At 55.6% G+C, this 26,888-nt stretch overlaps 1 protein-coding gene and 1 long non-coding RNA gene across 10 annotated transcripts in view; one reads left to right on the top strand and one right to left on the bottom strand.

Moving 5' to 3' along the window:
• Positions 1-3,067, bottom strand: part of KIAA0930 (KIAA0930 ortholog) — a 41,201-nt gene extending 38,134 nt beyond the window's left edge. For 4 of the 6 annotated variants that reach the window (XR_015727069.1, XR_015727070.1, XM_087868632.1 and 1 more), the window contains exon 1: positions 1,850-2,252. Coding sequence is in view for 4 of the 6 variants with exons in the window: in XM_087868632.1 (XP_087724758.1) it covers positions 1,850-2,063 (214 nt within the window). In the remaining 2 variants the exon portion in view is untranslated. Of the gene's footprint in view, positions 1-1,849; positions 2,253-2,883 lie in introns of those variants that run through there. The other 2 variants (XM_087868634.1, XM_045779475.2) reach the window with 2 other exon arrangements.
• A 134-nt stretch (positions 3,068-3,201) lies between these two features.
• LOC123780519 (uncharacterized) lies at positions 3,202-23,960 on the top strand. 4 transcript variants are annotated; one of them, XR_006776440.2, is made up of 5 exons: positions 3,202-3,312; positions 14,477-14,553; positions 16,216-16,288; positions 17,507-17,708; positions 18,183-23,960. It is a non-coding gene; the product is annotated as an uncharacterized LOC123780519 (long non-coding RNA). The 4 variants fall into 4 exon arrangements; XR_015727072.1 differs by having other exon boundaries at positions 3,204-3,312; positions 16,216-16,269; positions 21,021-23,960; XR_006776441.2 differs by having other exon boundaries at positions 3,204-3,312; positions 21,021-23,959.
• The last annotated feature ends 2,928 nt before the right edge of the window (positions 23,961-26,888 follow it).

Raw genomic sequence — 26,888 nt, 5'->3', positions numbered from 1 at the left:
AGCGCTCTGTACGTGCCAGGTGCTATAAGTAATTACTACTGTCCTCACGGAATGGTCCTTGGGACAGGGCCTAACAGGGGAGAGAAGGTGCTCAGAGGCAGAGGACAGCGGGAGCGTGCTGACGGGGAAGTGTGGAGGGGCTGCCTGGAGCTTCTGAGCAAGCAGGGCCGAGGGGCCTGCAGCAGATGGTCCCTCAGACCCCTCCTATTTCAGACATCCTGTGCCAGGTGGCAGGTGCGCCTGCCAGGCTGGCACACAGCCTGGCACACAGTAGGTGCTCAGTGAATGTTTGCTGAATGAACTAATGACGATCCTTCAGTGTTTGCTCAAAACTAAGTCGTGACACCTTTTCAGAAAAGACACCTGAGAAACCCATTTCTTGGTCCATCTCTTACTTGGTAGGCACCCCCTCCCTCGCTCCCACCCCTGCCCGCGAGGAAAGGTCATCCCTGGGACAGGCGGGTCTGGGACCCGCTCCCTGAGGAGACAGGTCTTATGCTAAGGTAAGCCTGGCTCCTACGAAAAGGAGGATTCCAAGTTATTTCCCCTCCTCACTAGCTTCCAGGGCGTGGCCTGCTGAGGGGCCTGGAACCCTAGGGCTGCGGTGACCCTGCTGCTGTGTGACCTTAGAGGGGATATGTTGGCTCTTTGGGACTCCCTGATGGTAAACGACCAGGGGACAGGTCCAAATCTGTCCGAATCTCCAAAGCTGACATTCCCTCCTTCACAATGCTGTCACCCCCCTCAGAAATCCCCAGCTCAGACCGTGGACGAGGGGGGTGGGGCTGGGGGGTGGCTGACAACGTGGTATGAAATCATCCCCGCATGAAGAAGGGAGGGGTCCTTCCATGGAGAAAACGAAAAGCCCACACTACAGGGGAGGGGGCTCCTCGGCTTCAGTCTGGGCAGGATCCATCCAAAGCGATTACCTCACACCCAGCCAAGCAGGGAGACCCCACCCACACCTACCAGTCCCAGGCTCTTCCAAACAATACCAGGCACCCCCGCCCCAGCCCACAGCAGATGTAAGACCTAGGGCCTCAGTTGAGCAAGATCACACCCAGAGAGGTAGCAGGCCTTGCTCTCGGAGCTAAGTGGGTGGGTTCAGGAGGCCAAGGCCCAACAGGTCCCCAGTTAGAGCTGATGGGGAGGAGGCAAGGCAGTGTGAGAGGTGCGGGAAGACAAAGGCTTCAGGAAGCCGGGGACGGTGGCCACCGCACGCTTGCAGGGAGGTCTGCCCAGAGCCCATTGGGGGCCTGCCCCCCCACCCCCGTGATGCGCTCCGGGTCTCCCCAGATCCCACGCCCACACTCCCTGCAGCTGCACAGAGCCCCGGGGAGGGCTTCCCAGAGAAGGCAGGGACTTGACAACCACGGAGAGGAAGGAGAAGGGTGAACAAACATACTCGAAAGGACAGACAGAGGGAGACACCGAGTGACCCGGGAAAGAGGAAGAGACCCAGGAACAGGAGTGTGCGGAGCCGCTCCCGGGACCGAAATTAGAGACCGAGACACACGGACGCAGGAAAAAGCTATACGTGGGGAGCTGGGGGCGCATGGAGGAGGCCACGACACGCAGAGACAGAGACATAAAGAGACGGACACGCACAGAGACACGCAGAGACGGAAACACAGAGAGACGGAGACGCACGCAGAGACAGAGACGCACGCAGAGACGGAAACACAGAGAGACCGAGACGCACTCAGAGACGGAGATGGGCGCACAGACCGAGACACAGAGACCGAGAGGCGCACAGAGACAGAGACACACGCAGAGACGGAGACCCGCGCAGAGACCCCCGGAGGCCCGCACTCCCCCGGCGCTGCCCGCCCCGGCCCGCCCCACTCACCGAGGCCGCAGACCTCACGGCGCAGGCTGAGGCGGCCGCGCTCCTCGGCTATGGCGCGCAGCATGCGCTGCAGCGAGCGCTCCTCGGCCTCGGCGCCGCCCGCAGGCTCGGGGGAGGCGGCGGCAGTGGCGGGGAGGGCGGGCGGCCCGGCCCGGAGCCCCGCGGGCGCGGGCGCCGAGGCGCAGGCCCGGCCCGGCGGCCGCGCAGAGGCCATGCCGGGCCCCGGCTCATCGCCCGCGCCGCGCCCGCCGGGGCCCCCGGCGCGCCCCGCCGCCCCTTCCCCGGCGCCGCCCGCCGCGATAACCAGTGAAGCCACAATCCGCCTTTGTGCGCGTCGCCGTCGCCGCCGCCGCCGCCGCCCGCCTGCCGAGCCCAGGGAAACGAGCGCAGCTCCGCGCCGCCGCGGCCGCCCGCGCGCCTCTGGGCCACCGCCTGCCCCGCCCGGCCCCGCCCCGGCCCTCCAGGCCCCGCCCCGGCCACTCGGGCCCCGCCCCTGCCTCACTTCGGCCTTGCTGGGTCCCGCCCCCCGCCGTCGCCCGGCCGCTTCCAGACTCACCCCCGGACCGCCCCGCCCCGCCCCCGGCAGCTCGGGCCCCGCCCCCCAACGCTATTCGCCCCGCCTCCTGTCCGCCCCGAGACGCCGGGCCCCGCCCCCGACAGACGAAGCCCCGCCCTGGGTCCGGCTTCCCCGGCCCGGAGCCCGGCGGGCGGGGTCTCTTCCCCACCCCCACCAAACCTGGCAGCTTTGGCCCCGCCCCCCTCGGACAACAGCCATACTCTTCCTCAAACGGCTGTCGGGAGCCCGCCTCGACCTCCCGCGCGGTGCCTCCTGACCCTCCCTGGCTCCCTGGCCCCTGCGCCCAACTTCTCCAGGCTTTACCCCCGCGGCCGTCCCCGAGACCGGCCTCCGCCCGCAAACATCGTGCAGCGGTTCGGAGTCTCTGAGCCCCTCCCATCGCCCCTTCGGAGCCTATTGCCCGCCCCCTCGGCCCTCCTATCACCCGGTGCTGTCCCGCACGAGAATACTTTGTCACCTGCTCCCCACGTTGCCACTCTCCTCCCGGTCCAGTTGCCGAGGCCGGTTTCCGCCGGGAACATGCTCCGCAGAAGCCAGGGAGAGCTCAGCCCCCTCCCCAGAAAGTGTCACAGGGGGCATGATGCAAATCCCTGCCTCCCGCACGGAGTCCTTCGCCCAGTGCCAGGCAGGGTGTTGAGAAAGGCTCTCAGCCTCAGTTTCCTCAGCTGTGCAATGGGGGTGTGTCCCTGAGTGCTGACCAGGAAGGAGGGGATGGAGGAGTAGGGAGGTATGAGGTCAGCTGGGCATGTGATCCTGATAAAGGCCAAGGTCCAGCTGGGCACCCGTCGTGTACTGGCCTCTGCTAATGGGGAAGACCAGGAAGCAGCAGCCAGAGGCCTTCCCGGGATCCACGCCTGCTAGCTCACTTCTGGGGCAGGTGGAAACGGTGAGTCAGTGCTGGGGGGGGTTCTCAACTCTGACCCATGGGGGCAGGTCCTGCCTCCAGGCCCCTCCCCACACCCCAACATCCCTGGTGTGAACTGCAACAGTCTCATAGGCAGATTTTTCCCCAAGAAATACAGTATAGTACTATAAATGTATTTTCCTTATGGTTTTAAGATTTTATTTATTTATTAGACAGAGAGCAGGGGGAGGGGCAGAGGGTGAGGGACAGGCAGACTCCCGGCTCAGCACAGAGCCCCAGGACGCTGGGATCATGACCTGAGCTGCAGGCAGACGCTTCACCCACTGAGCCACCCAGGGACCCCCAGCTTACGTTATCGTAAGGATACAGCATGTAATACACAGACAAACACAATACAAAGTATGTGTTTATTGACTGTGTTACGGGTAAGGCTCCTCGTCAACAGCAGGCTATGAGTAGTTAAGTTTTGGGGGTGTCAGGAGTTACACAGGGGTTTTCAGCCGCGTGGGGGATGACGTCCCTCAAGCCCTGCCTGGTTCAAGGGTCAACTGTGCTCTTCTCCCCTGTCCTTGTAAAACGTGCCTCCTGATTTCCCTGGGGTCCCAGTGTCCCCTCCTCAAATGGCCTTTTCTGACCATCTTACCGGAAACCCCCCTGCCCTCCCTCTCTTCCCCTGCTTTATTTTCCCGCACAGCGCAGCACTCCCCTCCTCCGACGTCACAGGGCACGGCTACTCAGGCCAATTCCCGCACAGGTCACGGCTGTGTTCCTGGTGCCTAGCACGCTGCCAGGCACCTGGGGGCACCCTGTAAATGAACGTGGGATAAGCAGAGGAAGAATGGATGAGAGGCCCGATAGGAAGCAGGGAAGCCTCTTGGACGAGGCAGTAAGGATCTCTGGGACCATGGGGCCGGGGAACAGCCTGGGGAGGAAATAGGTGGTCAGGACCCTGCTCCAGGCCTCACCGCTAGTTTTGTGCCCCTGGGCCCAAGCACCTTGGGGCAGGGCCTCCATCTGGCGCCTCTGGCCTCAGTGATCCACGTGTGGGGGCGGGGGTGGGGAGGACTCTGTAAAGAAGTGTGGACTGAGGGAAGTAATGAAGCAAGTGGTTGGCCATGGCCATGTGTCTTTTTTCCTTCGGGCCTGTGTCCCCAGCTGTACAGTGAAGCCGCTGGCCTGAGGGCTCTGACCTCCAGCTCTGAGTCTGGACAGCTGGGCTTACGGCTGCAGAAACGGGAATGCGACATGCTGAGGGCTCACAGGCTGGCAAGTCCAATGGACACATCCCTGTCTGTCTCCCCAGACTCCTCAAAAACCCCTACCTGCCCCTATGGCCTCCCCTTTGTTCATGCTGTTCCCCGTGCCTGACATCCTTTCTTCTCCACTGTGCTCGCCTTCAAGGCCTGCTGTTGCTGGGGAAGCCTTTCTGGTTAGGCTTGGCCAATGCGTTTGTGTTTTCATCTGCTTCATAAACTCCACCCACACACACACGGCCGCCTCGCAGACTCTGTGCATAGGACCAGCATCGGATCAACTCCTGCTATTCTTCCTGGATCCAGCCCAGGACAGGTGCCAGAAAGCGTTTGTTGAACGAAAAAATGAACATCACTTTGGCTCTCCGCTATTTATTTCAATAATACTCCTGGTATTGTCCATTTAGGGAACTTATTTTTTAAAAAAAGATTTATTTATTTGAGAGAGAGAGAGGGAGGGAGGCCACAGGGGGGAGGGGCAGAAGGAGAGGGAGAGAGAGGATCCTGGAATAGACTCCCCGCTGAGCACAGAGATTTGGGGCTCCATCCCAGGACCCTAAGATTGTGACCTGAGTTAAAATCAAGAATCAGACGCTCAGCCAACCGAGCCACCCCGGCGCCCCAACATAGGGAACTTTTTCATGTCAACAAATGTTGACTCATATTTTGCACTTGAAGTGAGCGTGAGCCTGGGCCATAGGGCATATTCTGTTTCTTGATCTGGGTGCACATGACATGGTCAGTGTACAAAAATCAAGCTGTAACTTCGTGAGTTATGTACTCTTCTGTATATAAACATTCAGAGTATAAAATAGAATTAAAAATAAAAGATTTAAAATCCCTGAAAAAATTTTGGTCTAGCCATATTTCCTATGACAATGAGAAAACATTTTTCTGCAAATAAATGAACCGCACTTGTAGAGAGACTATGGGGGGTGGGGCAAAGTGTGTGGGCAGAATAATGTCCCCCAAAAATGTCCAACACTAATCCCTGGAACCTGTGACTATATGTTACATAGCAAAATGGACTTTGCAGATGGGATTAAGGGCGTGGACTTTGAGACAGAGTGGTCCTCCTGGATTATCTGTGGACGTTCAATCTAATCACATAAATGCTTAAAACTGGAGATACCCTGGATACAGTCAGAAAGAGACGTGCCAGAAGAAAGATCAGATAAATGCATTGTCGCTAGCCTTGAAGGAGGAAAGGGTGACAAGTCAAGGAATGCAGGAAGCTTCTAGAAGCTGGAAAAGGCCAGGAAACAGGTTCTCCCCCTAGAGCCTCCAGAAGGAAACACAGCCCTGCCTGCACCTTGATTTTAGCCCAAAGTGAGAGCCCAGTCGTTCTTCCATGGAACTGTAAGATAATACATTTCTGCAGTTTTAGGGCATTGTTTTGTTAGTCCTGGTGGCGATAGAGAGAGCCCCTGGCCACTAACCTTCTCTTCTCCGAGCTTCCATTGACTGTCTGTTTAATGGTGTACAGGCCCCGGGTGAGGGCTGAGGTAGTCCCTGCTGCTCTTAATGTTCCGTGAATTTAGAGCTGGACTCCAATTGTTCGTCTTTTCTCCTCGAGAAGAAAAGACAGTTCTCTGGGGCTGAGTCAGGTCGGCACAGCCCCACCTGGGGTCGGCAAGCCCAAGAACGGCAAAGGGCAGGTTCACAGGCTCTTCGATCACCCCAGAGAACCTGTTGAAATACTTCTCACAGTCATGTGAGTTTCTGGCCTGACGTCTCCCTCCTCATGACTCGCGGTTCTCCTTTGCTGCAATCCCTGGTTCTCAGCCCTTTGTTGCTCCAGAAAATTAAACCCAACCACTCCCAGAATCAGTTTGCAACGTCTCCTGCAACTCTGGTTTTTTTTCTTGGCTTTTCTCACCTGCTACCAAGGTCAGGGCACCACCTAAAAGGTTCACCACCTCCCTCCGCCCCTCCTCCAGGCCTCTTTCCACCATCCGCCCGATACACACAAAATATTTTCTCATCCTCGCTGTTGTCAGAAATTCCACCTTTAGCACTCCGCTTCTTTAAAATAGATCCCTGCTAAAATTCCCCTGGAGGGGATAACCTTAAAGTTATTTTAGGCACCAACACGGTAGCGAGAAGAAAGGACTCAGAGTTTGAAAGAGGACGTGCCTGATGGGACTGGGGGTGGGGGACGTCCTCACATTTCTCAAGGAGCTACTTTATGCTAGAAGCTTCATGAATGTGGACAAGTCTGGTCCTGAGCCCTGGAAGGCAGCTAGTGTTGTCTTTGCGGGTTAGGTTAAACAAGTGTAACCCAGAGGGGCCGCGTAATGCTCGAAATCACTCAGCACGGGAGACCCGGAGCCAGGATTTGAACCTTCGAGATGCAGCAAGGAGGAGACAGCCGGGCACGCACCCTCTGGCATCAACTCATCCTTTCTGTAGTTTTAAGAAGGAGGGCCCATTGGAGAAGGAATGTGGGTGATGAGCTTCGAAGGGAGAAGACCCACTTCATGGAACGGCAAGGCCGTGGGGTTGTTGCTGGAAGTACAATTGCACAATTGCAGCCAACCCGGGGAGGAGGGGTGGGCTGTGCTAAGTGTGGGCAGGGATGAAATAGGGAAAGAAATTTCATCATCAGGAGGGAGACCTGGGGCCGACACAGCTTGAACATCGTCTAGTCCCTTCTGCTCCAGAGCCCTGGGCTTCCCATCTGTGAGTGAGGAGGCTGAACTAGATGTCCCCTTGGGCCTTTCCAGCCGCGACATTATGGAAGGACAGGTGGGGTGAGCCAGGGAAGAGAGCGAGAGAGCCTGCCCTCCTCTCCCGGTTCCCCCAGTTTGCTGCCCCCAGAGCTCCTGCCAAGAAGCTGTTTCCCCTGTGCGTGAACACACAGCCTTCGCCCCCTCGGTCCGGTAGAAACTAACAACCAACATCGCACACTACTGCGGAACACAAAAGTAAAATGGCAAAATTAAAATTAAGAGATGCTTCATTAAATACCTACAAGATATAACATTGTATCATCTTCGTTTTTTTTTAAGATTTTATTTATTTATTAGAGAGAGAATGGAAAGACAATCAGACTCCACACTGAGAGTAGAGCCCAACGTAGGACTCGATCCTACAACCTCGAGATCACAACCTGACCTGAAATCAGGAGTCAGTCGCTCGACTGACGGAGCCACCCAGGCGCCCCTCATCTTTATGTTTGATTAGCTATTTATAAAAGTTTCACTACATTTGAGAACTCTTGGTGGGTTAGATTTTTCTTAGGTCACAAGGACTCTGAGGGCGCCAGGTAGTTGATGGGAAATCAGAAATGGAAGATACTGATGTATTCTACCTTATTTAGCAAACCCGGATGCAGGACCTACTGTGGGCCGGGCACTGTTCTCTGACTTTGCAAATGCTGACATGGCATTCTGCGGCTTGGGGACATCATCATCCCTCTTTCGCGGATGTGAGCGTGGGGCCTGCTCACAGAAGGAGATGCTCAGGGGCTCCTGGGTGGCTCAGTCAGTTAGATGTCTGCCTTCAGCTCAGGGCATGATCCTGGGGTCCCAGGATCGAGCCCCGCATCTGACTCCCTGTTCAGGGGAGCGTCTGCTTTTTCCTCTCCCTTTGCTCCTCCCCCTGCTTGTGTTCTCTCCCTCCCTCTCTCTCTCTCTCTCAAATAAATAAAATCTTAAAAAAAAAAAAAAAAGGTGGTGCTCAGTGGAAGAAAGAGAGCTGGGGTGGGGGGCAGTGGAGAAAGGACACAGCACTTCGTAAACACGCACCCCTGGGCTGAATTCGTTGTATCCAGCTCATTTAATCTGCACATTAACTGGAGGCTTGTACTGACAGCATCCCCATTTTATAGGACAGTAAACTGAGGCTCGGAGACGCCGAGTGGCTTGTTCACGTGGCCAGGGTGCGGCAGAGCTGGGATTTGAGCCCATGAGCCTGGAGGAGAATGCAGTGATTTTATCTGTGTATTGTGGTCTCACTTCGGTCGTGTGGGTATATTTATTCACACCTACCTTTCGGAGGCTCACTGCTGAATGTTGAGAACGCGGCAGCTGTTCACACCCACTGCCGTCCTTTCCTGGCTGAGGTGTTTGGAGCAGCGGTGGACCCTCAAGGTTTGGGAGTCACCCCTAGACGCTGCTTACGGGGCTTCATAAGTGAGACCAGGGTGGGCCTGTTGGTTCCCTCCGCCTGCTGTAGGGAAAGACCCCACGCTGGGTGGCTTAGAGCAGAGATTCATTCCCTCACGGTTCTGGAAGCCAGAAATAAGAAATCGAGGTGTTGGCAGGGCTGAGATCCCTCCAGAGGCTCTAGAGGGGGAACCTTCCTGCTTCTCCAGCTCCTGGAGGCTCCAATTGCTCTCTGGCTCGTGGCCACATTCCAGTCGCTGCCTCTGTTGTCACATGGCCTCTCCCCTCTCCTTCTCTGTGGCTCACATCCCCCTCCACCTCTCTTAGAAGGACACTGGCCCCGCCTTAAACCCAGGATGCTCTCATCGCAAAAGCCTTAACTTAATTACATCTGCAAAGCTGTTTTCCAAATAAGGTCACTCACCTTCACAGGTTCCAGGTAGACAAGTCTGGGGGGAGGGGGGCGAGGGGAAGGGTCCTGCTACCTTTACAGATGCATTATGCATTCCATCTTCCAGCCATGGGTCTGGATTTTTCCTCTGGGACCCACTTGGCCCCCATTTCAGTGCTGAGGGAAGCACTCGGAGCCAGGGCTGGCCCAGCAGAGGAAAGAGTCTCTCCGGCACAGTGACTGGTCCCGGGCTGGTCCACCCAGAACAGTCTGGGACTCTGGTTGTCTTTGCAGGGGGGTTGTTGTGAGGACAGGGGCTGGCAGCCACCCTGATAGCAAGAGGGGAGACCCCACAGAAGAGAGCAGAGCTGAGATTTGGAATGTGACGCCCAAACTTTCAGGTCCAGGGGCCAACGCACTGCCCTTCCTGCTGACGCCAGCTCAGAAGGGGCTTTGTCCCTTGTTCATCTGTGGAACGCGACCAGAACAGAAGTACATCATGAGCGAGCCCTCACTTAACCCAGGGATGAATTTTGGTGTCACTCTGGCCGTCAGGGCCCCCTTTGCCAGAGGTGGAAATGAGGTGCAGGCCATCGGCTGTGAGCACGTGGTAGGGCCCTAGGAGGCCTCGGGTCCAGCCTGCTCATTGCACGGATGGGGGACTGAGGCCCAGAGAGGTGGGACCTCCCTGAGGTCACGCAGGCCGTGCCTGCTGCCAGAATGCCCCCTGACCCTCAGACCCTGAACCGGCTCGCCCCGCAGGGGGCTGCCTGTGGCCCCATCAGTCCAGCTCCATGTCAGGGCCCTGCTGATTCTGCTGCCTCAGTTTACTAACGTTTTCTTTCTTCTTGGTGAGGCTGTTCTGCCCACGAACTGAGGCAAGGGGGGTGTCCCAAAAGCTGGGGAGGAGAGAGGCCTCAGGGTGAGGTGAGGGGTTCAGGCTGCACATCATACAGCCCCCCAAGGCCTCGCACCATGACCTCCTCATTGCCTTCGGCCTTGTTCTCTCTCCCCAATTCTGCGGCGACACCCCCAGCCCAGGACTCCTGGCCCTTCCTCCGACCCCGTGCAGCAGCCTCATTCCCTTCAGGGACCTCCCTGACTCCAATCTCTACGGTCATCCTTATACACTCAAATCTGAGATCATGTCCCTTTTTGGAGGGCTTGGGGCTCGCTGGGCTCCCGGGGGCAGCTCTGGGACGGCAGGACCCCCTTGTCTTCCTGGACCAGCTCTTCCAGGCATCCTGTCAGGTCCTCCAGGCTCCGTCCTGAGTGCTCCTCACTCCCACGCCGACAACTGCCTCACCTCGCGCTAGGCCCCGCCGACTGCACAAGTTCCCCCAGACGCCCGAGTGGCTGCCACCTGGCCCACCTCCTCCTACAGGCTCCGCGCGTCCGCCGCTCAAGCCAGAAATCCAGGAGGCTTTGCCCTGTGCCTCTCCCTGGTTCTCGTCTCTGGCCCATCTGGTGATCTCTCTTCTGAGCACGTGCGAGTCTTCTGCTTCACGCCGTCCCGCTGTCCCTGCCCTGCCCCACGCTGTTGGCTCTTCCCCCTCGACTCCGCTAACACATATCTGTTTTCTGTTGCTGTGTGACAAGCCACCACGCTCTTGGTGACTCGTTGTCTCACGGTGGCCGTGGGCAGGAAGTGCCGGCCCGGCACAAATGGGTTCCTGCTCAATCTGGCAGGCTGAGATCCTGGTGCCGGCAGGAGCTGAGGTCTCATCTGAGGCTCGGGGGTCTGCCCGTGTTCTTGTGGGCAGAAGTCCTCTCCCTGCAGCTGTAGAACTCATGGAAGCTGTGTCTTCAAGGCCACAGGAGTACGTCTCTCTGACTTCCCCGGTCTTCCAGACTCCCTCTTTGAAAAGCTCCCCTGATTAGGTCAGGCCCATCCTGGATAAACTCCCTTTGGATTAACTCAACTGATTAGGGACCTGATTTACACCTGCAAGATTCCCTTTTACCATCTAACTTAACAGGTTGTGGGAGGGATACCCCCTCATAGCTATCAGTCTTGCTCACACTCAAGGGGACAAGATGACACATGGACACCGGCGGTCAGTTTAGAATTCACTGACAACGGACAGCGTCTCCATGGAGTCTCCCAGCCTGAGACCCCCGGCCCCAGCCTCTGCTGGACAGCCGGGGTGATCTTAACTACCTGTCTGTCTGCCTGTCTGTCCTTCTACCTATTACTGATCTATCTTTCCTACTTTGTTATTCTTTTTTTTTCAGTTTGATATGAAATATTTCAAACAAATCCCCAACCAGTGTGAAGAGTATCCTGGACACTCCAGGTACCTATCACCTAGATTTGGACAATTGTTAATATCTCGCCTTATTTTCTTCATTTATCTTTTCTCCTGAATATTTGGACGTCGAGTGTAGACATGCTGAGTGTTCACTTCTGAATACTTCGATATGTGCGTCCGATTTTCTAAACGCATGTTTTTCTCCATCACCACAATACCATCGCCCCCGTAATACAATTAACCCTTTCTAAACCCCAGCTGCATTCACGTTTCTCTTCCGGTTCCTAAGCATTCTTCACCAGCTGCTCTGAGCCAGGATCAGGGTGGTCCTTCCAACATCCAGTGTGAATGTGTCACGTCCCTGCTTAGCACCCTCCTGGTTTCCCTGGCTCGGCGTGAAGCTGGTGGCGCCCCACCTTGTGTCCCCTCACCCACCCCTGCCTCCTGCCTGCCAGCCTCCTTTCTGCTTCTCAGCAGACCATGTCCTCCCAGCTGTTGTACCATTGTGTCCGTGCTTTCTTCCAGAACTTTGTTTGTGCCTTCTCTTCCAGTTCGGCTGTCCTTCCCCCGGGGAGGGCCCAGGAATCCCTGAACCAGGTCCCACTCCTGTGTCCTCTGATCTCTTGGAAACCTGTGATTGCCCTGCACTCACTCCTGGCCTTCAGAGCACACTTCAGAGCACCTTCCATGATGACCCACTCATGGGCGCAATTTCTTGATGGCTCCCTCACTTCCCGACCAGCCTGCGACCTCTGAGCGCGAACGTGTCTGTTTGCTCACCATCATATCCCCACCGCCAGGTCCACAGCCACCGAGTCAGTGAGTGAGTGAGTGAGTGAACCAGGGTGTGGGTGACGTCTGTGCCATCCCCACAGGAGCCTGGGAGCCCCTGCTGGCCAGAGGGGAATCAACAACAGAGGGACGTGGCCCCCAAAAGGACAGGGCCAGTCATGAGAGTGCTGCTGGCCCAGTGGTCATTACAGGACTCTAATAGCCCAGCATGGCCCCCAGGACAGCTCACTGCCCTCCCCCCTACCTCTCCTGACTCCTACTGCCCGAGGCCAGTCAGACCTCACCTTCCCTCTCTCTGGTGCTGCTCTCGAAGGGAGGGACTGCTTTGATGACAGGGCCACAGGCAGGGCGAGCGGCTGGCAGGGTCCACGTGCTGGCCGGGGCCTCCATGCGGCTCCCTTTGCAGCCTGAGCAACACTTCCAAACCCAAGTCAGCCCTGCCATTCCTGTCTCCATCTCCACGGACTAAAACTCCAATTCCTTACTTCCTCCGCCCAGCCCTACGTGTGATCCGGTGCCTGCCGACCTTACCCAGGTTTCCCAGAACCAAATCAACAGAGAGATGCCACGGGCAGCAGGGGGTGATCTCAGGGCAGAGGGGTTGGGGCCAGGTCGGAGCCAGAGCCGAGGCCTGGAGGCGAGAGGTCTCCGGGGAGACCAAGTCAGGGGCGGGCGGGGCCCAGAGCAGGTGGCTCAAAGATGGGCTTCTCTTTGGTCTGCACAGCATGTTAAAAATACTCGAGTTAGAGGAACAGAACTGACAGTCTGGAAATAGACCCATACATACATGGTTTAGTGGGGGAAGAAAAGGGTTTCAGCAAATAGCGTTGGGTCAATTGGCTGTCCAGATGCAAAAAAAAAAAAAAAAAAAAAAAAGACAACCCCCCCCCAAAACCCCAAAAAACTCCCCAAGGACCTCACACTACGCACAAAAACCAATTTTTGCGTCTATGAAATGGATCATAAACCTAAAAGGAATCATTAAAATAGGAAACTTCTGCAAGAAAACATAAGAGAAAAATCTCGGTGGCCCAGGAAACTGCACACAGAACTACAAACTATAAAAGGCATGATTGATACATTGGACTTTATCCAAATTTAACATTCTGCTCTTTGCAAAGCATATATTCAACAAAGGACCTACATCTGAAACCATGTTTCCCAGCCTTTTTTCATCCCCCAAGGAGCCCTTCTCAACATTTCTCTCCTAACGCCCCCATGAATGTTTAATCCCGCAGATGTCTGTTTCCGTCCTGTGTGTACATCTGCGTCCTCCACATAAAAAGGTGCATTTTCCCCTCCTCCAGGAAAAATTTACACCCCCACGAGGGCATACATGGGAAATGTGTAATTGAGAGCACAGAAAGAATCGTTATAACTGGACAGTAAGTAGACAAACAATCCAACTTTTTTTTTTTAAGATTTTATTTTTAAGCAATCTCTACACCCAACAAGGGGCTTGAACTCACAACCCTGAGGTCAAGAGTTGCACATTCCACTGACTGAGGCAGCCAGGTATTCCCCCAACCCCACTTTCTTTTTTAAATAAACCTTTTAAGGGGCTCCCAGGTGGCTCAGTCGGTGAAGCGTCTGCCTTCGGCTCAGGTCATGATCTCGGGGTCCTGGGATCGAGCCCTGCATCTGGCTCCCTGCTCCCCAGAGAGCCTGCTTCTCCCTCTCCCTCTGCCCATTGCTCCCCCTGCTTGTGCTCTCTCCCTCTCCCTGAGTGGTATAGTCAAATAAATAAATAAAATCTTTAAAAATAAATAAATAAACAAACCTTTCACCAAAGAAGAGATTGGGATGACAGATAAGCCCATGAGAAATGTGACATCATTAGCCATTAGGGAATCAGATACGAGATACCACTACACACACCAGGATGGTCCGAACTAAAAAGACAGACCATTCCCAGTGTCAGCAGGGATATGGCGGAACTGGAACCCTCATACGCTGCTCCTGGGAGTAAATGCGCACCCGCTTTGGAAAACAACTCGGCAGTTTCTTAAGGAGTTAAGCATAGCCGGGCACCTGGGTGGCTCAGTCGGTTAAGCGTCTGCCTTTGGCTCAGGTCATGATCTCGGCGTCCTGGGATCGAGCCCAGGTCGTCTGGCTCCCTGCTCATCGGGGAGTCTGCTTCTCCCTCTCCCTCTGCTGTGCACTCTCTCTCTCTCTCTGTGTCAAATAAATAAAGAAAATCTTAAAAAAAAAGAAGAAGAAGAAGTTAAGCACACACCTCCCACGTGACCCAGCCATTCCCCTCCTAGGATTTCCCCAAGAGAAATGACAGCACACGGTCATCCAGAGACTTGGACTGGAATATCCGTGGTAGCTTCATTGGTAATAGCTGAGAGGGCAAAAGTGGAAACAACCCAGTGTCCCCCACAGGTGAAGAGGTCAACAAGTTGTACATCCTTACGAAGGAATACCGCTCAGCAGTAAGAAGGGACGCACTACGAACACAGGTAAGCACGTGGATAAGGGTCAAAATAATTACACTGAGCGAAAGAAGTCAGGCAAAAAAGAGAACATATCATACAATTCCATTTATGTGAAATTCTAAAAAATGCAACCAGATCTTACAGAAGAGGCACCAGGAAACTTGGGGGCGATGGCAATCCTTACCCTGGTTACAGTGATGGATTCGAGGATCTGTAGACCTACACATCAGACTACAGATATATGTCCAAACGCATCAAACCGTATGTCCGCAACAAGCCCGGCTCATTATATGGCAGTTATACCTCAAAAATCTGTAAATCAGTTGCCATCCTAAACATGGATTGATTTCAATTTAAAAAAAAAAATCTGTATTGCTGATTTTACTTGAAAAATGTGACTGGCTGGGGCACTTGGGTGGCTCAGTTGGCTGAGCGTCCAGCTCCTGGTTCCGGCTCAGGTCACTGTCTCAGGGTCATGGGATCGAGTCTCGCGTCGGGCTCCACGGTCAGTGTGGAGTCTGCTTGGGATTCTCTCTGCCTCTCCCTGTGCCCCTCCCCTTGCTTGTGCATGAGCTCTATGAATAAATAAATAAATAAATAAATAAATAAATAAATAAATAAAATCTTTTTAAAAATTAAAAAGAAAGAAAGAAAGGAAGGAAGGAAGGAAGGAAGGAAGGAAGGAAGGAAGAAAAATCTGACTGGCTGGGTGCGGAAAGTATGGGGCAAGGGGCAGGTGCCTGAGTGAGCGCCCCAGGCCCCTCTGGCCTCGGCAGGGACGCCCCGGTTTGCCTGGGCCCGACTCCCCTGGTGTCTCTGCGCTCGGGCATCAGCTTCTCGGCTCCCCAGGCAGCTGAGTTTGTGGGATAAGGGAGCTGGGGGCTGGGTTCTGATCAGGGGCGATACAGATTTGCACCTGCAGACCCTTGTCAGGGGACCCAACAAAGCCCCTCTCGGTCTGGCTGCATCCCAGAGTTGCCAGGGGTGGTTAGGAGGACATTTAAACCCTGGGCTATGGGCTGAATCTGAGAAGAGTGATGGCTCAGTCAGTTCACGACAGATGTCAGACCATCGGATGTAGGACCACCGCTCTGCAGAGGATCACGGGGGACCCTCTGACTGGGCGAGGGGTGAGGAGAGCCGCAGAAACGGTGCTCGGACTCCTTCGTAGCATTATTTCTGTGCTGCGTTGTTGAGTCTGTGGCTGGCCTGGAGCTCTCTGCCCGCAGGCTTCTGGCCCCCTTGCTGAGGGGCGCAGGGGAGCCGGCGCTATCATGTCTGCAGGCCAGTGCCTCAGTCAGTACAGCTGATTGTAAGTATTTGCAGAATTGACCCTCGTGGCATTGGCCACGCCTCTCCCTCTCTCCGCTGCCTCAGTGCCCCACCTCTAATGGGGAGGTAGGCTTGCTTCTCTGAGGACACACCTTCTCCTCTCAGCCTGTCCCTCTTCGGAGCTGCTAATTACCAACATCAGTTAGGAAACACGAGATTTGAAGGTTCCAGAAACCGGGCCCATCCTGCGACCCAGAATTTGCCCAGAGTTCTGTGCTCTTGTGGTTCCATCAAATCTGGGGGATCTCCCGAAATGGAGTGTTAGAGGAATCTTTCACCTTTGACTCCTCTCTGTTCTTGAGCACTGAACGAATAAAGTAAGCAGACGATTTCCCTCTGTGCTCTGGTTTCCAGGAAGCTCAAAGGCACTTCTCCTTGACTTTAGAAATGCTGGAGGATTTGCTTCCGGTGAGCCCTGAGGAATGAGGTGGGATGCTGGGACGCACATGTCCGCACTCGGTCCTTCCCCCTGCACGTGGAGGGCGGCTCCTGGGCAAGGGAGCCTGTGGGAGTTGATGGGGCAGCCTAGGGGAGGGAAGGGGCCCAAGGTAGAGGGGATGGAGGGAAGGGGACACAGACCCAGGGGTCCACGGCATGGCTTCCAGGATGGGCCCCCTGCTTTCACTCTCATGCCAGCCGGTCCTCCAGCCCACAGCCAGAGAGGGCCTTGAAATGGCCAAGCCAGACCCCGTCACCCGCAGCTCCCTGCTGGAAGCAGAGGCAGGGCCCAAGTCCACCAGGCCTGCAAGCACCTGCAAGCCTCCCCGTCCGATCCCTGCGCGGAGCCGCCACCAGGGGGCGCCCGACACCAGGGCGTTGCCCCCTGGGCGGCGAGGAGGAGCCCGACTTTCCCCAAGCGAAGTCCTGCTCAGGGCGCTGCAGCCCACCGCCTGTGTCCCTGCGGCGCCAAAAACACACTCTTTGCACCTCGTCGCCTCTCTTCCCCCTTAAAGACCCAGTTGAGGTACCACCACCTCCAGGAAGCCTTCCTGGGCCTTAGGCTGGCCTAGGCTTTTTCCCCCCGGGTTCCCACAGCCCCCTGAGACCACGTCCATACTGTCAGTCACTGCTCGTCTCCCAGGAGAGTGGACGGTGAGCCCTTGGGCAGGGCTGGGCCTGGGTCACCCATCACCCCAGAATGGCCACTCTAGCCATGGTGTTCAGGTGAATAAATCTGGGAGATGAGTGGGTCATCAGTGGTGGGAGTCCTGGCCCCCACCACCCCCCTTGCTTAGGGCCTGCGTGACTACAGATGCTCAGGAATGGGTCCCCTGGCTCCCACCCCCATCCCCTCATGTCTGTATCCCCTGAGGACGTGGCCTCCTAGACTGCAGGCTGACCCCTGCCTCAGTTTCCCCACCTCTAACGGCGAGGTGGATTCCAGCTCCTAACCCCTGGCCTTTGTGTTAGCTGGTCCCTCCACCAGGACGCCCTCTCCACTCCCATGCGTCTCTTCCTGCCGTCTCCTGCTCAAGAGGAGCGTTCAGCTGGGGTGGGGGGCCATTTATGGGACTCCTCTTCAGTTTATGAGCAATAATAGAGGACTCGGAGATGCTTGGAAATTATTTTCTCACAGTTAATAAATGAGAGAGGGTTCCAGTTATCTGTATAATGATCTGTGTCACTCTGTGATTTGACCATACAGGAGTGGCCAGCCTGGCTGACCTGGGCAAGACGGCTTTGGAAAGGCTGGGTCTGAACGCTCTAGAACACTCAGACCCCCACTCCCCAGGGTCCCTGCTGGCCTTGGTCATACAGACACCATGTAAGTGATGCATGGCACAAACTGGAGGGACACTGCCTGGTTCAAGTCCCAGCTCCAACTCTGGCAAGCTGTGTGACCTTAGGTAAGTTACTGAACTTCTCTGTGCTTCAATTTTTTCATTTGTCAAATGGGATGGTGATATCAGAGCTAGCCCCCGCCCTGACCTCCACCCTCAGGAAGATTAACAAGACAGTGCCTGCCTAACACACGGGAGAAGGCCCAGCACAGAGGGGATGCTCAGAAGGGTTCGTTAGAAGCACTGCTGTGAATTAAGCAGAGGGTCTGCCATCACCTGCTCGGGGCGTTGGGAGAAGGAGAGGCTGGCCTCACCCCAGGGCCTGGCAGGCTTGTGCAGTCTCTCCTTGGCTCCCAAGAACCTCTCTCCTCATGCCCCTCTCTCATATCCCCGACCACACATGGGAACACACCTGTCCCCTTAGCTGATGGCTCCTGGAGGAGGGCCGGGGTTGGCACAGTAATGATCCCTGGGGGGGACAAGGGGGTGTTCCTGTCTTTTCCCGGGCAAGGACTCTTCATCCTGCGTCCCTGATTTCAGGAAGCAGGAGTTTCCTGCGTGGGCTGAGAGGAGGAAGGAATGAATGGACGAATGAATTAATGAATGAATGAGTCTGGGCAGTGCCAGCAGTGGCTACGCACAGGGGCGTTGGCTTCCAGCAGCCTTGGACACGAGTTTCGGCTCACCCACCCATCAGCTGCGTGGCCCTAGCTCTGAGCTGTGGCGTCCTCCCCTGAGCTGCCTGGCCCTGCGCCCAGCCTCTTGGACGGACGGCATGCTTGTCTGCTGAAGGAGTGAGCCCCTAAATCCTAAATCCCTAGCCCCCCAGTGTGGCTGTATTGGGGGATGGGGCCTATAAGGAGGTAATTCAGTTAGAGGAGGGCATAGGGGCGGGCCAGGATCCCAGAGGATTCGTGTCCCTGTAAGAAGAGACTCCGGAGAGCAGGCTCTCTCTGCTTGAGCATGAAGGAAAGGATGGTCGAGTTCGAGGACACAGAGAGAAGGCCAGCATCTGCATGCCAGGAAGAGAACCCCCGCCAGGAGTGGAGTCAGCCCAGCCCTCCGTGGTGGGCAGGACATCTGGGCTCCAGAACCATGAGACACTGAATGTCTGTTGTTTTAGCCGCCCGAGTCTGTGGAACTCTGTGTGGCAGCCCGAGCTGGCTGGGGCATCCGGAGCACGAGGGCTGGGGCTGGACCCTGGCTGAGCACCAGGCCATGGGCTTCCCTGCTCCATACGCTCTGCTGGGGAGACCACCAGGTTCTCCCTCTCCCCTCCCCCCTTCCTGCCTGCCTGGGACTTGCAGAAGGGGCCCATGCTACCATTTCCACGCCTCCGGGATTAGAAGCCTGGCTCCTGGCCCCCTCAGTGCTCCCCAGGAAAGAGTCCTCACCTATGAAGACCGGACGGTGGGATCCACTTCCCCAGATGATCTGGGGGTCAGCCGCTCACACCATGCCTCTCCTAACACCTGTGGACCAGGCACCACTCCTGGGACACCAAGACTGCCCTTGGGGAGGTGACATTTGAGACAGGGACACAGACAAGAAACAAACACGCCTCGAATAACCTTCAGCGGGTCAGTCCTGAGAAGCCCCAGGGAGCGTGGCACACAGGGGGCCTGCATTGATGCCACTGGGGTTACCTGTCCCAGCCCCTGCAGCTCAGAGAGGAGGTGCTTCCGGGCTTCCGAGATGCAGGTGCTCTGAGCTCAGCCACACTTGCCCCCCACGCTGCTCCCGTCTCGGCAGAGCAGCCACGATGCCCTGTCCCACGGGCGGGCTTGGTCCCTTGCCCCTGGGAAGCGAGCAGGCCCCAGGGAGACCCAAGCTCGGGAGCCACACTGCGGTGTTTCTGGCCCTGCTCTGCCCCCTCAACACTGTGGCCCGTGGTGCACTGAATGGTGGCCTCCCAAAAGATATGCCCACCTCCCGATCCCAGAACCTGGGCATAGTACCTTCCAGGACAAAGATGAATAGTTAAGGGTATTTGGGGAAGAAGTTTATACTGGGTTATCGGAGTGACCCCTAAATGCAATCTGGTGTCTCCCTATACGAGAGAAGCGGAGGGGGTTCAGAGACAGGGAGGGAGGCCATGCGACCCACAGAGCAGAGACTGGAGCCGTGTGGCCGCCAGCCAAGCAAGGCCCGCAGAAACTGAAAGCCAGCCACGAGGAACGGATCCTTGCTGGAGCTTCCAGAGGGAGCACGGCCCTGCCCACCCCTTGACTGCAGACGTTGGCCCCAGAACCCCGAGAGAATAACTTTCTGTTGCTGTAAGCCACGAGGTGATTTTTTTACGGCAGCCTCAGGAAATCGAACACACCCACCTTTAAAATGGGCATAATAAGCACTCCTACCACAAAGGACGCGGTCAGGACCAGAGAGGAGGCAGCCAATTCCTTGAACGGCCCCCAGCTAGCACACAGCAATGCTGAATGCGGGAGACCCTCACTCTTTCCTGGCCACCCACTCTATCCGCCGGGGTTGGCGGGAAAACAGGCCAGCTGAGGCCTGGCTGCAGGGTCTGCACAGGCGAGCAGGGAGGATCTACCCTAGGAAGCAGTGCCCGCTCATGGTCACGTGAGCTCCGGCCCTGCACTAAGAGCCCTGTACGCCGTGCTTTCTTCATTTAAGGCACTGTCCCAGGCTCTGGGAACGTACGGAGCCCAATACAAATGGTTTTCGCGGCCGGCAGGGGTGGAGTGTGGAGGGGGGACAGACAGACCAACAATGCAGTTTTCTGAAGGTGGCAAAGCAGCAGCCTGACATGCTGAGAGCCTGTGGGATGGCGATCAGGAACCAGTCCCCCATGGGAGGGAGGGACATTGCAACTCGGGCTGTCAAAAACTAGACAGTCTGGGATGGAAAGGGGGCGGGGACAGGCGGGAGCAGGCGAGTTGTGGCAGGCCAACTGGACAGCAGCAGCCTGATGCGGAGGAGAGCCGGCTCGTGTGGCTGGAGCTCAGCACCGAGGCCGGGGTGGTGCAGGAGGGACGCCGGGGGGCCGTGACCCCGGTGGCAGGCCCACACACCCTGGGCTTAGAGGATCGGGGAGGATCCTGGACTTTCCTGAGATAAACAGGAAGCCATTGAAATATTCCAAACCAAACAATGAAATCACCAGATCTTGAAAACCTCTCCGAGTCATGAGATGCGGTTTTGCGCCTACTCGAGTGTCCATAATAAAAAAGACAGACATCGGGTAACAAGTGTTGGTGAGGTGCGGGGAGAGGGGAACCCTGGTGCGCTGCTGGTGCGGCCAATGTGGGAAACAGGCAGGCAGCTCCCCAAAGGGTTGACTAGGGAGTGAACCGCATGTCCCAGCAACTGTAGCCCAGGTGTCTACCCGAGAGAAATGCGCACCTGTCCCCACAGGAACGTGGGCACGGCAGCCGGAATGCCCATCAGTGGACGAACGGATAAGGACACGTGGGCTGTCCACACAGTGGAGTATGGCTGTGAGAAGGAACGGGTCCTGACACCTGCTACAACATGGACGACTCTTGAAGCTCCCGGGTGGCTCAGTCGGTTGAGCATCTGACTTTTGGTCTGGGCTCAGGTCATGATCTCAGGGTCGTGAGACCGAGCCCCACGTCAGTCTCCGTGCTCAGCGTAGAGTCTGCTTGGGATTCTCTCTCCCTCTGTTCCTCCCCCCACTGGTGTGCTCTCTCCCTCTCTCTCTCAAATAAATAAATAAATCTTAAAAAAAAAAAACCCATATGGATGAATCTTGAAAACATTGTGCTCAGTGAAAGAAGGCAACCACAAAAAGCCCCATATTGTGTGATGCCAATTATATGAAACTCCCAGAATAGGCCAATCCCTAGAGACGGGAACTAGCCTAGTGGTTGCCAGGGAGAGCAGGAACAGGGAGGGGTGCCTGCTAACGCGTATGGGACTTCTTTTTGGTGTGATGGAAATGTCTGCTAGTGATGAGTACAACCCTGCAAACAAAGACCGCCGAATTGTGCACTTTATTTTTCACTGATTTATTTTTTAAAAAGATTTCATTTTTAAGTAACCTCTACACCCCACGTGGGGCTCGAACTCACAACCCTGAGATCAAGAGGCAGATGCTCTGCCAACTGAGCCCGCCGAATGGTGCACTTTAAATGGGTGAGTTCCATGGATTAGGACGGAAAGATCTTTGGGACTCCGCTATCCAGCCTAGCCCACTTTATCTTTTCTCAGACAGCACGTTGTTGGGACTGGTTTTTGCTAGAGTTATAATCACAGCTCTACCCTATTTCCACTTTTGTGATCGTTCTCCGTGCCTTCAGCTGAGGTTCGCCTCGCTAGTCCAAGCTCAGACCTTGACCACGCGTGTGTGTGTGTGTGGCTGCCCTGTGCCTGGTACGATGTTTAGAAACATTTCTGGGCTCCTCCCACTAGATCCCAGCAGCATTCCTCCTCATCACCCCGGTGGTGACAACCCACGGTGTGTCTAGATATTACCGTGTGTCTTCCCGGGGGCAGCATTGACCCCTGTTGAAGACCTCTGCTCTGGAGCAAAGGCACAGGATAGAACACCGTTAGAAGGTGTCTTGGGGTCCTGCAGACGCACCTGGCCACAGCAGGGCATGGGGGGTGGTGAGGCAGAGAGATTTTAATAATAGGCTCATGTGATGGTAGAGGCTGGTAAGTCCCAAATTTGCAGGGCAGCCATCAGGCTGGAGACCTGGAGAGGCCGCCGTTCCAGTCCAAGAGCCAGCTGGAGACAGAATTCCCTCTTGCTCAGGGGAGCTCAGTCTTTTGTTCTATCAGCTTTCAACTGATGGGGTGAGCCCCACCCACATCATGGAGGGTAAACTGCTTTACTTGGAGTCCGCTGATTTAAATGCTAATCTTGTCCCAAAAACACTTTCACAGAAACATCTAGGATAATGTTTAACCAAATATCTGGCCATTGGGGTCCAGCCAGCCAGTTTGATGCATGAAATTCACCGTTATAAAGGGATGCAGGCTACCCGTAAAAGGAATTGCTTAGAAAATCTTGAACTTGATTTGGCACTTTTTCCTTCTTCCTTCCTGCCTTCCTGCCTGCCTTTGGTTCTTATACTGGCAGAATTATTTTGGAACTATTGTATTGTATTGTAAACAAAAAAGAACTGAGTATATATGTTCATGGGTTAGGCATCAAGATTTTCAGGTAAGAACAGAAGTAACAATTACAGAATCAAATAATATAAGAATATTAGAACCACATCAGAAATATTGACACAAACTCATGGTTTCAAATAACTTCAGTAGCAACCATTAATGACGGTCACGTCCCCACGTCCGCATGTGTGGGCCAGGAACCACCTGCTGGACCTGGAATGCTGCGGTGAGCCACAGGGCAAGAGAGACTGTTAAGGATTATTGGAGTCACGTCAAGAGGCTCAAGAGCTTGCTTAAGGGACTCCCATTGGCCAAAGTTCTGACAATCTGAAGATCAAAAGAAGAAAACTGACTGTGCTTGATTAACGCCAACTGACTCTATGAAAAACCACGCCCACAGCAATATATAAGATACAAAGTTACCATAATGTCGCAGGAAGGTGACCGTACTAGAATGTGCTTCTGCTGTCTTACCCCTCATTCTATTATTGTATCAATAAAGAATACATTTGTTTAAAGACATTTTCCTACTCAAGGCAAGGACTCCTGGAATAATCCAGTACTCTGTAACTTCAATAGTTGTAAATTGGGATTTGTTTCATAATAATCCCAGGGGAGGGGCAAACGGGCGTGAGCACAGACAGAATAAGATTGATAGGAGTCGGGGCGCCTGGGTGGCACAGCCGTTAAGCGTCTGCCTTCGGCTCAGGGCGTGATCCCGGCGTTATGGGATCGAGCCCCACATCAGCCTCCTCCGCTGGGAGCCTGCTTCTTCCTCTCCCACTCCCCCTGCTGTGTTCCCTCTCTTGCTGGCTGTCTCTCTCTGTCTAATAAATAAATAAATCTTCAAAAAAAAAAAAGATTGATAAGAGTCCATAACTGTCAACGCTGGGGGATGGGTACTAGAAATTCATTGTGTCATTGCTCTATCTTTGTGTATATTTATAATCCTCCATGATGAAAAAAAATTTTTAATCAGGAGACAGATGGGACAAAATTAGCGAAGTGCTGATCGTGGGTGACACTGAGTACTAGGTATACATTCTATTATCTCTACCTCTGTGTGTGTTTTAAATTTTCCATGACAAAAATCACCTTTTCTAAGCGTTCACATTTGCTAGAGTCAGACGTCAGAACCTAAGGTTTGCAAGCTGATCTCGAAAGCTGATGGGGAGACCTGTAGGCTATCACTTCCCGTGGTGCCCCCAGCCATCTAGCCTGGAAGGGACAAAGACCAGGCTCCCTTCATGTGCCCCTCTTGATCTCTTTTCATCCTTCCACCCTCCCCTGGAGCCCCTGACCCTGGTGGGCTGCACCAACAATCACCCTGCCCCCAGGCTTCCCTTGGGTTTGGCCAATGGGGTCCTGGCTGGAGGCTGGAAGTTTGGAGGACAGTGAGCTCATTGCTCCCTACTCCCTTGCTGGCTGTGTTGGGCTCTTGGGAGGCCATGGGCAGGAGCTGGGTCTCGCCTCTTATGCCTGCCCCCGTTCAAACCCGTAACTGGCATCCCGGTGTGATGCCCCCAGAGAGCCAACCCGGCTTCCAGAATAGTGCCCACAGAACCTTCTGCAGCGATGGAAATGTTCTCGATCTGCGGGGTCCTGTACGGCGGCTGCCAGCCACGTGCGTGGTTACCGAACACTTGAAATGGGGGAGCGCCCTCGAGGAGCTGACTTCGCTGTTTTATTTAATGCGGGTGGACTGTGAACAGCCGCGCGTTCAGAGGCTGTAATATTGGACACGCGGGTCTGGAGAAAGGAGAGGCTCAACGACATGGACGGATCTGAGAAGCAGCCGCAGACCAGCCCCTCCCCAGAAGACCCCCGACCACCCCTGACGTCCTAAATCCCGTGGTGGGTTTTTTCCTAGAGGAAGACCTTGCTCAACCAGCCACAGCCCAGGGGCCGTTGATTCACCAGATATCGTCCCACTGAATCCTCCCAACTGAGTCCTCTGCTGTATACACGAGTTTATTTCATCCTCAGAGCAGACCCAGGAGGGAGAGATTGTGACCATTTCCGAAGGAGGACACCAGGCAACGAGTACTTCGCTCGCCCAAAGCTGCAGTCCGTGGGGCTGACGGTAAGTCCCTCGGGCTTAGCCTGGATGCCTCTGGGCCTCCCCAGCAGACTGTCCAGGAGGCCTGAGGCATTCAGGGATTCATGAGAACTCATTTGTCGGGACTTTCAGGGGCCCTAACGGGGCTTGAGTTCGGGTGGGGACAGGACACGGCAAAGTCATTTTAGATGTGGGGCTGCAGGTGGGCTGTTCCAGTGAGGGCTCCGGCACCCAAAGGGCAGGATCAGAAAACACCCGGCCGGAACTGTTCTGTATCTGAGCTTGAGAGGCAGCAGAAAGGGGCCAGGACCCCCGCGTGCATGTGCACGGGGACGTAGGAGTGCAAATGGGGCAAGAACAGGGGCTTCTGAGCCCACGCAACTAGGGCCGTGCTGCGTGGCTGTCCCCAGCTCTTCCCTCCAGGCCTTGATGGATCTGGACGCACACGGGGCCCCTTCCCACTGGCTGGGCAGTGGCTGGGGTTGATGGGGTTGGGGAGGGGGTGAGCAGCAGTCAAATCAGACTGAGGCTGGAGTCCAGGCTCCCAGTGTCCAGCCATCCTTGGGGGTCTGGGGGTCCTGTTTTCTCCTCTGTAAAGTGGGGGGGAGGGAACACCAAAGGCCTACCCAAGCTGCGGCAGGGATGAAGGGAAGTGCGGGAGGGGAGGGTTGGGAGCTATAAAATGCTCCCCCTCCTCCCTCCAGGGCCTGGGCTCATCCTCCAGGCTCTGACCCACCCAGGTCAGCTTGGGGTGAGGGGCCAGTGGGGACTGACCCATGTGGCAGAGGGAGAGCAATTCTGAGCCAACCAAGACCTTCGTGGCCAGGCAAGAATGACCCCCCAGGCCTGCCAGCCTCCAGATCCCACAGATAAAGAGAGATTAATGTCTAAGCTGTGCTTCATTCCAGAGTTGGACAAACCAGTTTGCCATTGCTCGACCACAGAAGCCTCACCTTCCCCCAGGGCAAGGGGGCGGGGGTCTGAGCATCCGGCTCACCCTCTTCTGCTTCAAGGACAGCCCTTGGCCTTGACTCCTGGGCTCCAAGAGCTTCCCCAGGACCCAGCGGATCCTACTGCCCTCAGTCCCCTGTGCCCTAAAGAACTTGGGGCACTCGGTAAAGGTAAATTCAGGTTGTAGATCAGTCCCCCCACCTCCTGCCACCCTCAGGTATCGCTGGGGGGATGTGTTGGGGGGAGAAGCTGCTGTTTGTGCTCCCTGGAGCCCTGGGCCACGTCCTCCGACGGAGAACCAGCCTGCAAAGTGGACGCTGTTGGGAGCAGTAAGAACACTGCAGTTTGACCACGGCTGGGTGGCTGGGTGGCTTCGCCTAGCCACTTTCCATTGTTGGGCTCCAGAGCCTCAGCTGGGAAAAAGGGAATGAAAATCTCTAAAACCAATATCTTGATTCCCTCTCCCCTCCAGACCCACTCTTCCTGCAGTCTTCCCCATCTTGGTTAAGGGCAACTCCATCCTTCCAGTTCCCCAGGCTAGAACGTGAGCCACCCTCGATTTCCTCTTACCGGCTCCCCACGTCCCATCATCAGCCAAGTCCTGGTGGCCCATCCTGCAAAATGGCTCTACATTCCTCCTGCCTACGCTGATGTCAGCCTGCCCCGTGCCAGGCTCTAGCTCCTTCCAGGAGCGCGTCCGTCCTCTATGAACCGAGACGCGCTTGGCACCTCGAAAGACTCTCCTCTCTTCTACTTATGTTCATTTAAAAATTCTTCCGCTCATTTATCCAACACTGATGGGCATGTGCCCTGGGCCAGGCACAGGAGTCACTGTGACGAAGACTGTCTCATGGCCTGGGAGGGGCTTTTCTTCTGGGGCGTGGGGGAGCAAGCACACCGATGGCATGACGACAGCAAACTCCACAGGTCGTGCGCGGGAGAGCCGCGGAAGGAAGACTTCCGGAGGAGGACCGATCGGGGCTGGGCCTTAGAGGACAGCCGACCTCCATGCAGGAGCACGGCCCGGGCCCCCAGGCAGTGGGCCCAGCGGGTGCAGAAAGGGCTTCAGGGCAGCAGTCCAGGGCAGGGGCCTTGAGAAAGCATTAGTCGTTGATGACAAAGCTGGGCAGAAC

Source organism: Ursus americanus, chromosome 17 (assembly GCF_024610735.1).
Source record: "Ursus americanus isolate L20-20 chromosome 17, mUrsAme1.1.p, whole genome shotgun sequence".
NCBI lineage: Eukaryota > Metazoa > Chordata > Mammalia > Carnivora > Ursidae > Ursus > Ursus americanus.
This window is presented reverse-complemented; position numbering and strand designations above follow the sequence as displayed.